This window comes from Seriola lalandi, unplaced genomic scaffold, assembly GCF_002814215.2.
Source record: "Seriola lalandi dorsalis isolate HSWRI2012SDOR001 ecotype SW California unplaced genomic scaffold, Sedor1 jcf7180002053710, whole genome shotgun sequence".
In the NCBI taxonomy this organism is placed as follows: Eukaryota; Metazoa; Chordata; class Actinopteri; order Carangiformes; family Carangidae; genus Seriola; species Seriola lalandi.
This window is the reverse complement of record NW_019524263.1, coordinates 42,256-52,547: the sequence shown is the minus strand read 5'-3', so window position 1 is coordinate 52,547 and position 10,292 is coordinate 42,256. Positions and strand designations below refer to the sequence as shown.

The window sequence follows — 10,292 nt, the reverse complement described above, 5'->3', positions numbered from 1 at the left end:
AGTCCCACAGTGAGGAGACAGGAAGGAGCGCTGCCTCCAAACCGCTGTCAACACGAGCTGGAAATGACTCCAGCAGTAGCTCAGATTTCCAGCTGGAGCGTGGAGGAAGGAAGGACAGAAAACACAGCTCACATCTGCAACGAATTCAGGCACCGCAATCTCCGAGCTGCCCGTCTCACTGCAAAACAAATCAGCCATTCCTCTGTTCATTTAGCATGAAGGGTACAACTCCAGGTGAAGACGATGCTAGCCTCTTGAGATGAAGGAGAATAGTTGTATAAAATGCTATATAATTATACTTTTAGCCTTTACTGATGACGCTGACATCTGAAAATGCACCTTTTATTTTATTTATCCTTAGGTAACTATTGATCACACTGCACGCCTTCTAAAGAGGACGCTTACTGATGCACTGAGACCAAGTACTAGAAATGAATACTAAAAATATACCTACACCCATCCCTTACCGTAGTTGGTGCATGGTCCTCAGCGTCACTAATTTTATAATCGTTTATTGTCAAAATAAGACTTATTGACTATTAATAAACTTTACCACAGGACATTACTACAGGTGCATGATGTATGTTAATGTTAATATCTTTGGACTTTTGCAGATGAGGTGAAGACAGTGAATTAGAACCATAAGTCATTACGAACAAACCACATTGATCAAATGTTAAAGAAAATACTGTTTAATTAAAAATCTTAATGGCTTAGGCATGAAAACATGGCAACACAATGAATGCTGAGGATATTAAAAAGACAATAAATAAAATCATATTTACACAGGCAATAACGAAGCCATGAAGACAACTTTTTAGTAGGCAAGTTCCTGTTGAAAAGGCTAGTTAACATGATTATACCACATAAATCATTAACCAGTGACTCTGAGGGGAAATGTTTGTGTGTGTGTGTGTTTGTACACTGTATGTGTGTGTGTTGTGTGAGCCAGCAGAGCCTCTGGCAGTGATGTCAGCCTCAAGTGTATCCTCACACAGCGGCACTTTGATGGTCAAGAGTTAGTCCCTGTTAGTGTTCAAACGCTGAGATCAAGAGAGCACAAAGCCAAAGGACTGACGACACATCCTCTGGATATCAAAACGAGCTGAGGGGGGCAACATGAAGGGGCAGCTTGCTGCTTTGAAATGCTTTTGGTCTGGGGCAATTAAAGCTGTAAGATTTCTATGGACAGCAAGACAGAAAAGTGAGAGGCCAGACTCGCCAACCTCAGCCTCGGTCTGCAGGGATGTGATCAATCTACACTTCACTGTTCCAACATGGTTTGAGCTGTTGCTCATTTTACTGCATTTCCTTTTTGTTTTACATCAATGTATCTGAAGTACTTTAATGACATTAGGCAGACTTCTCTGTAACTAAATCACTTTTTTTCTCCTTTGTTAAATGCGCTGCACCACCCTGACAATGATCTGATTACAGATATTTAGAAACTGTTGCTATAACATAGTTTGTCCACAAGGGTGCACTATGTTTTCAATGTTCTAAAAAGTTTGATCACAATTTTTTATCAACCGAATTTATGGGAAACGTCCGTAATAACTATATTTATTTAACCCTCAAATATTTTTGATTGGACTCTAATTATCGGTTTTTGATACCTCCTGTGATTCTGTTGAATGGCCCCATGTTTAGAACCAACTCCAAACTCCTAATATTTTGTTACTGAAAGAGACAAAACACTGTCAGGAATGAATGAAATGAAGCCGTGTAGATTTCTACTTCATTTAAGCAGTAAATGTGGAGTTAAGTATTTTGGTTTCTCTGCTGTCATGTGCAGGTTGTGATTGACAGAAGGCACATTTACTGTGTGTGTTTTACTGCAGAAATCATGTGACCACTGCAGATCTATTTTGGAAGAGAAAAAGGAGAAATTGCACCCATAGTCAAACAGGAAACATCAGACATGTTTTCCTGTGAAAGTGGAAACGAGAAGCTCAGCCCCGTCTTGTATCTGGTTGTGTTCCTATATGTGCACATTACTAAGGAACAGCCTTCTTTTACAGTGAATGGAGCTTCTCTTACTACACATTTGTATTCTGCACTGATGTGGCCCTGCACTCAGATCAGATGAATGAGACTCCCTGCTTTGATGACTCTGACATCTTTTCATCTTTGCTCTAAATGTGCCTGTGGTTGGGTTAATATACAAGCCCTCGTGTAGATGACATCAAAAGCCCTCTGATAGGCTGATGTATCATCAAGGTAAAGGTGTGGTGCCTGTTGGTCCACTGGAAACTAATCTAAACGCCTGAGTGAAGTCCACCACGTCAGAACTAACCCTATCCCAAGCATTTAGTTTACTGTTCATTTGGATATTTAGTCAGAGAATGGATGTGAATGAAGCACTTGATGACTCTGAATGGAGGACTCGAGACTCGGACCGGTCCTGATCCAACTCAAACTCATTTCATCACTCAGCAGGTGATTAAATTATTTACAGAAAGACTGTTGATGATACGCTCTCACTAAATGGTCGGCAATCTCTTTAGCAACTTTTAAGGTGGAAAAAAAACTACTAAACTAGCAGTTCTGTGAGGCTGTACTTACTGCTAACGTCATTATGCTAACACGCTCACAATAACAAGACCAATGTTTAATGTGAAAATTACTGGACACAAAGTAGAGCTGAGGCTGATGGGAGTGTCATTAGTTTTGCAGGTATTTGTACAGTTAAACTTACTACAGTACAAACTTAAGCTGCAGGTGGCGCTAAAGGTCAGAGGATCAACAAAGTCAGCAGAATTCATCCTCTGGGGACCATGAATGTTTGCATCAAATTTCATAGCAATTCATCAAACTCATCAAAATAGTTGTTGAGATATTTCAGACTGGACCGACCAGCTGACATTACTGTTGCTACAGCAACAAAACTCTGTCAGAAACAAGAGCATAATTTGATAGTCTGATCATTTCCTCGATTATTCATTTTATCTATAAAATGTCCATAAAAAAATGCCTGTTATAATCTCCTAAAGCCCACGCTGACGTCTTCAAAGACGAATAAATAAAGCAACTACACAACTGAAAAGCTGAAACTATGGAATGTGATAATACTGATATTTTTGCTCAATAGAAACTGTCTTAAATAATGAATCGATTATCAAAATAGCTGCAGATTACTTTTCTGCCGATCTACTAATCGATTAATCATCTAATCATGTGATCTTAAACTGAATCGAGGGTTCGGGCACCAACCAGCGAACATGTATCTTCGACATTCGCCCTGTAACGACTTTCACAAGCTGCTGAGTGACTGAAATGTAATACGTCTGATCATTGTAACCGAATCTGAAGAGTGTGAAATCAGAAGGAAGTTGATGATGTTTGTGGGGAAAAAAGTGCAAAACGGTTTTAAAAGTATGAAATATAACAAGTTATGTGGTAAATCTAATGCGAGTAAGGAAACAAAAAGCAAGAAAATTGAATCACTGGAATGTTTCTGTAAGAAGGTGTCATGAGTCCACAACACTGCCAACATTATTACATCATCCCTATGTGTCCTTTCAGCATCGGTTCATTCATCAGTACATACAACCCCGGCTTAATGCTGAGTACCTGAGTCCACGCGACATCACACCACCTTCAGTCTTTTTGCTTTAGAGCTCAGTGTAAATCCCTTCAATTTGATTTTTCACTAAACCCAGTGAAGCTGTTCTGGGTTGAAACGTGGGTTCATAAACATGTAAGAGGAAATCTAACAGTTCATGTTAAAGTCTTTTCACTTTTTTTTTAGTAAGAAACTATATGAGTATACATAAGCTTTTGACTAAATAAATCAGCCTTCAGTGACAGGCCACCTCCGCAGGCGGCAGGAAACCAGGGAATTAAATGAAAGAATGAACTTCTCAAAAAATTCTGCCATTGTTAGTACCACACACAGCACAACACGTTATGAGAGTACTTAAACATTAAACTTGTTATTTCATTATAGAACCATCATTGATCCGGGAGCTGCGAGGAGATATGGAGTCGTGTTCAACTTGTCGAATAACCATCGAAAACGGAGCGAGCCACAGTGACGCGTACGACATGAAGCCCTGCAATACTGCACTGCAACTGAACATTCACATTCTTCAGCATGAGCACATGCACGCACGCACACACACACACACACTCACACACACGCACACACACGCCACGGAGTTAATCACTAAATTTCCGACCGAACTCGTGTCGCTACATATTCGTACGCCACAATTTTGCCCAAGAAGCTTGTAAAGCACCAAACTGAACGGCTGCCTGCAGCGGGACACTGAGTCAAACACACAGCGATGCCTCGACTGTTCAACAACACGTAGCTTAATGAGAGAAGGTACTCAGACTGAGGAGGGGAGGGGGGCGCTGCCACAGCACGAGTCGACCTCAGCCAAGTACAGCGGGGGGGTCAAAGCTTCGCTACAGAGAGCTCACCTTCAAGGCTTTGACTCTCCGTGAATGCTGCGTTCAGGTCGTATCAGATCTGCTGTGTGCCTCTACGACTGAGCTGCTCCTTCAAACAAACTAAAAGTTCGAGATTCTGAGGTTTCAATGTCGACTACTTGGCAATGTCATAACAATAGCCCAGGTTAATCAAAATTATATATTTTCATCTTAAAATTCCTTTTAGAAAAGCAAAAAAAGGACTTTTTGTGGGTAGTTCAAGGATTAAAAACTTGATGTAGCCGTTGTTATCTTGTTCGTCTTCTGATACGACGTGAACGCAGCATTGCTCCTCTGAGTAAAACCTTTTGGCAAGTACTTGTGGCTCTGCAGGAAAGTGCTTGGTAAATGCTATCCATGATAATGGCACAGAGTGGAGACAGAGACGAGACCGAGAGGATGAGCGTCACTGGAGCGACTATGTGGCGATGTGCGCCGTGGAGGGGATGGAGACGAACTCGCGCAGGATGTTCTTTGCCGTCTCCAGGTTGTTCTGGGCGATCATCAGGGCTTTCTGGATGTCCTGGATGGAGTAGCCTTGGGACATCAGGCATTCAATCTCCCCATTGAGGGCCAGGTTCCCAGGGCCCGCGGGAGGAGGAGGAGGAGCAGGAGGAGGAGGGGAAGAGGCCGAGGCAGAGGAGGAGGCACCAGGGAGGTCCGGCAGCGGAGCAGAATATTCACGGTTTACAGGCCGAGGCCGTCGGTCGGAGTTGGCTCGCCGGGGGAGAGGTTTCGGGGGACGGGAGACAGGGGGGTCAATAACTGGTGCAAACGTACCTGGAAACACAGTTAAGCAGATGAGTTAGTTACCATGAGAACTGAGTTAGATTTAAGCAAATGAGGGGAATACAGAGGCTTTTGATTTTTGTTGGTTAGTTGGTTGCACTACGGGCCAGTACAGGTTTCATACCCGTTTACTACGAGCTACGAGCTCCACCTGGTAAACAGCATGATTGAGGGGGCTTGCACTATACAGAGAGTCTGTATAGTGCAAATCTGGGACTAGTTGCATTTTAGCCCAAGACAGAAGATTATTTTTAAAGCATGAAAACTTGTAGAAATACATACTTGTTTCTACTGCACCATCCAGGCTGAGGCTGCTGAAGGCAGCTGAGGGACCGCTGACGTCCGACAGGGTTCTTCTGGTGGGGGCCGGAGGGACGATCGGTCTGGGACAGTCGTACTCGTAAACATCCTCCACACCGCTCTCCTCGTTATTGTCCTGGGAGTCCACGGCCGAACGTTGAGGGAGGTCTGAAAAACAAGCACAGCAATGATGAGCGCCTGTTGTTAATAATACAACACACAGATCACGTACGGCGAGTGACCAGAGAAAAGAAAACTGTACGATGTGAAACCATATCTATGAAGTAAACAATACCTTGCTTGAAATGTTCAGTTCATGTTGACACTGCATCTATACTTTAACACATCACTTATTACATTTTTCTAAAGGAACACCGTTCTTCTTTCTCTATATGAAATAAATTCAAAATAATGAGGTTATCTCCTCTTAATGTGTGACAGTAAATAATCAGTAATAGTGAATTCATGTATTTGAGTCCTTGTGTTAGGGGCTCAGTGCCAGGCTCATACTGGTGCAAGAATAAAAAAGAAGAAGAAGAGATTTTGGTGTGTTGTTACCCAGATCTGAGGTCTGTGCTGTCTCAGATGAACCAGCCTGGGCCTGGATGTTACACATGGACTCGTAGACCTGGGGGTCCTCAGAGTCACTCTCAGCCGCCTCTCCGCTGGGACAAAGAGACAAAAAGAGAGAGAAAAACATTTCTGTTAGGAGAGCCACAGTATTATTAGTTATTCAAGCAAAAAGTCTGTCAAGCAAAAATTAATTTTCAATCACGTCTGAAGTCATATTATCAATATATGAGTAAGAACATTGTACGATTAAGGAAACATTTCAGTTGCAACAAAACAGTAAATATTTAGTATATTGAATAAAACTCCTTTCTGCTTATAATATGAGCAACACTGCTTCACCTCCTCTGATAATATAACTTGAGAAATTCGTTTTTCCCAGTCGGCCTCAGAAATATCCGATTTTAGGATCACAACATCATCACACACCAGAAGTTTTTCTATTCATTCTCGCTGCGGTGTGTGGATTCTGCTCCTGTGTTTTGGACTCTGTCATCATTTCATCAAAGAGAAATTCTTCTCTGGCACTGCTTCTGCCTCATCTGCTTTGAAATACTTACTCAAGGGGGTTGAAAATAGCGAATAAGTAGAGAGCGAGACGCTTGTTGGTTTGAGAACGGGGCATCCCTGGACAAACAAAACTGAAGCTCCAGAGCGCCCTGGTGGACATAAAAATTACTGCTCCAGATACATTATTGCAGCATTTAGTCCAGAGTCCTGCGACCACTCTTCATATAGGCTCACCCGGCCCCTTCTCAGCAACACCTGTGCACCTGCTTATCTATGCACTTATCAACAAAATCAGCAGTAGAAGACATTTTGGATGCGGCAGAAAAGGAGACTGGCAGCATGAATGCGCAGCTGGCAGATGTGTTTACCTGATGTCATTGTGTTGGTTTGCCTGGGCCGGTGGTGGAGGCACCAAGGAGCCTGTTATTACCCAGGGAGCACCAGTGGCTGGAAGAGAAGTGGGGCTCATGTACTCGTTCTCCTCGCAGTCTGACGACGGCCTCTCCCCACTCATCACCGCTGAGGCTGGCAGAGACCTGATAGAAACCACAAAGCATGATGGGATAGTCTCAGCTTTTTATTCTTTTGTAGTTAATAAATCAGATTCATTTACAAGAATCTGAGGACAGAGAACTTTAAACGGCCGAACAGATTTTTATAGACACTGGTACGATTTGATGTGAACGTAATCTTTATGAATTTTATTTGTGAACAAAATTTTGTGTTGTTTGTTGGATTCCATATCATTTCTGTTCTTTGCCCCTGAGCAGATAATAAAATTAGCAATACTGTATATATTTTTTGATATAAGATAGGACGAAAATATTTTCAGGCAATTTCCTTGTGTTTTTTTGCTTCTAACTTGCAGTTGCGCCAGTTGGGTGAAGGTGGCTGTCTGTGAGAGTGAGGCTGGTTAAGGAGGTTCTCTCTAATGGACCAAAAGTCATTTTCCCTATTCCCTCTTTGTGTAGTGACGGTATCCAAATTCTGTCATCATGATAGCATAACTTTAAATCATCCATTTATAGCCGTTCACTCTTCCTCAGTTCTTGTCCCATGATGTTCCTGTCTATCCCCTGCACCTCACAGCAGCAGAGCTCTCCATACCTTGCAGCCAGACAGTAGACGGCGTTGGTGGCTGACTGGGGTTTGCTTCCCTCTCCGCTGGCGTCGTTGCTCTGAGGGGCGGAGGACAGGGCTGAGGGGGCCTTGGTTGCAGGACGTGGCACCATGTAGTTGGAAGCCCAGGCGGGCTGGTCGGGGGTGCAGGGCAGGGGTCTCCTCTGGACTCTGGAGTCCTGGCCGACCAGGGAGGGGCGCTCCGGAGGGGGAGGAGGGGGCAGCTCTCTCAGGGCTGGAGGGAGAGGTAGAGGCTTGTCTCTGTGAGTGGCTGCCATCTGGAGAGAAGTTGGGAGGGGATGGTGATGTTATTATCCAGCAGAGATGTGAAGACACACACACACACACACGCACACACACACAGACACACACACACACACACCTCCTTGGATGTGTTAGTAAGGCAGGCAGTAGAACAGAGGTTTTGGTGAGCGGGCTTCACCATTTACCTTTATGTTACATGCACACAGTTGATGATTACCAACATGTACCAACATTTAGCAAGGAACTTGACTTCCTCATTCATGTGTGCTTACATGAGGTACATTTGAAAGAATGTGTGATTTCTTAAAGGGTTGTGGGAAATGGAAGAGCGCTGTCAACACACTCACATACACACACTCTTACCTTGGCTGTGGCTCCCTGGCCCAGTGCACTGTGGGAGCTGGAGGGTCTCTGCTGCAAGAGGTCCAGTCTGGGGGGCACTGGAGGCAGCTGAGACACTGGAGATGGTGGACGCTCAACCTGCACACACACGCACACACACACACACACACACACACACACACACACATACACTTAGAGATGTTGCATGAAACCGGCAGTGACATTTCAATTTTGGTACTATAATCTAAACTAATAGAATAAAGACAGTTCTATAACAGGTAATTGAGTCAGCAGAGACTAAAATGATCCCACGTGGATTCTTGGGACTAAATCTAATCAGGTGAGTATCTGTCGGGTTGATGTTTGTGTACTTTGGGTACCTCCTGACATATTAACCATTTTTATGTGCTCCTCTTACCTTGGTGCAGGCCAGCCTACTCATGACAAGGTGCTGGTCCTCCAGGCGATCGTCTTCTTCCTCATCATTCCCAGCAGCTTCTGCTCTGCTGGACCCCTGGAAACCAGCGAAGGAAGCCCCGCTGGCCTTCGGGTGGAAAGGGTCCACCACGATGGGCTCTGTGCCTTTAATCTCACATCGGCAAAACGGGCAGCCCTGACCCTCCGACTCCTGATATGTACACACACGGGAGCAGAGAGAAAAAGAGCAGTGAGTAAGATTAAGAGTAACAGCTACATAGGCTTTAAATTCTGTTAGTATATAACAGGCCTACTGCTACATTATGATGTTGCACTTATGGCAATAATGCTATGAAAATGGACTTTATCATGTAAATCCACAGTCAACACAAGGTAAATTCAGCCTAATGTACATCCCAAAGAACATGTCCCATCAGTACAAAACTAAACAATCATTTTTTCATGATATGCATGTTAACTAAAGAAGTCATTAGGGAAATTCAGCATTTTCTGTATACCTTTCAAATGAAAAGCCTCTGAGGATCAGGTGAGATTATGCTCTTTGAGCAGCTAGAAGGCTTTTATTGTGAAGCATAAGTGCAGGAAGTGTTGAGTTTCATTGACTGTAACTTAAAAATGGCAAAGGAAAACCTTAAAGCGTCTTACTAAAATATGAGGAAGTATAAAACAGAAGAAATTCTAATGAAATGTTATACAATATGTAATGTAATATAAACTTGTTTCAAACTGCCTGGTTTTCTCTGCAGCTGAGGAAAATGAAGACGAGAACAGATAAGTGATATTAGGAGCCAATATTCATTTTCAGTAAATGTGAATATTTTAGTACAAAAAGCCTGAATCCAATCAAAGCTGAATTTAAATAAATGTTTACACAAGCAAGGAAAAGAAAGACAGACTTCACTTCCAACAAACCAGTGTGATTAAACTTCATGGAGTGTAGTAGACAGCCTCACCTGCCAGGCAGTCAGACAGGAGGTGCACATCAGGTGCCTGCAGGGCTCAATCTTCACATCCTTGTCGTTCTCTGCACAGATCTTACAAAGCTGGAAAGTGGAGCCCATCTCACAGTACAGCTCATACTGCTCCTACAGGGACGAAGGAGGAGGAGGAAGAAGAGGAGACAGGGGCTGTTTATATGGAAGATTGTAGTCATTAACACTCACTGGCCATGTCACGGTTTTATTCAAATTTACTCAGAATTTATCATTTATTTTTTTGCTTCTATCGGCCAGTACCATGGTCTACATATCACAGCATAACATGGTGGCTCTAAATTGCCTAATGCACCTTTTGCAGTGTGACTATTGCACATATTTGCTTTCGCACAGGAACAAGAAATTGGTTGACTGGGTTTCACATGAGAAACAGACAAACCTGAGTAACTTTGATGTGGTCCTGTGGAGAAGGTTCACACAGCCCCGTTAGGTCTGGGTTCTGAGCACGGCCATCTGGGAACAGATAGCTGGAGAAAAACCACATACATTAAACACACACACCTATCCACACACAGCTCAGTATCATAT

At 43.3% G+C, this 10,292-nt stretch overlaps 1 protein-coding gene across 1 annotated transcript in view; it reads right to left on the bottom strand.

Moving 5' to 3' along the window:
- Positions 1 to 676: 676 nt before the first annotated feature.
- Positions 677 to 10,292, bottom strand: part of LOC111651622 (E3 ubiquitin-protein ligase CBL-like) — a 17,884-nt gene continuing 8,268 nt past the window's right edge. The window contains exons 8-15 of the mRNA XM_023401616.2: positions 9,723 to 9,854; positions 8,750 to 8,959; positions 8,353 to 8,469; positions 7,714 to 8,003; positions 6,975 to 7,142; positions 6,085 to 6,191; positions 5,509 to 5,694; positions 677 to 5,217 (exon numbers count right to left, since the gene is read on the bottom strand). Of these exons, the coding sequence (XP_023257384.1) occupies positions 4,856 to 5,217; positions 5,509 to 5,694; positions 6,085 to 6,191; positions 6,975 to 7,142; positions 7,714 to 8,003; positions 8,353 to 8,469; positions 8,750 to 8,959; positions 9,723 to 9,854 (1,572 nt within the window). The 3' untranslated portion in view covers positions 677 to 4,855. The remainder of the gene's footprint in view (positions 5,218 to 5,508; positions 5,695 to 6,084; positions 6,192 to 6,974; positions 7,143 to 7,713; positions 8,004 to 8,352; positions 8,470 to 8,749; positions 8,960 to 9,722; positions 9,855 to 10,292) is intronic.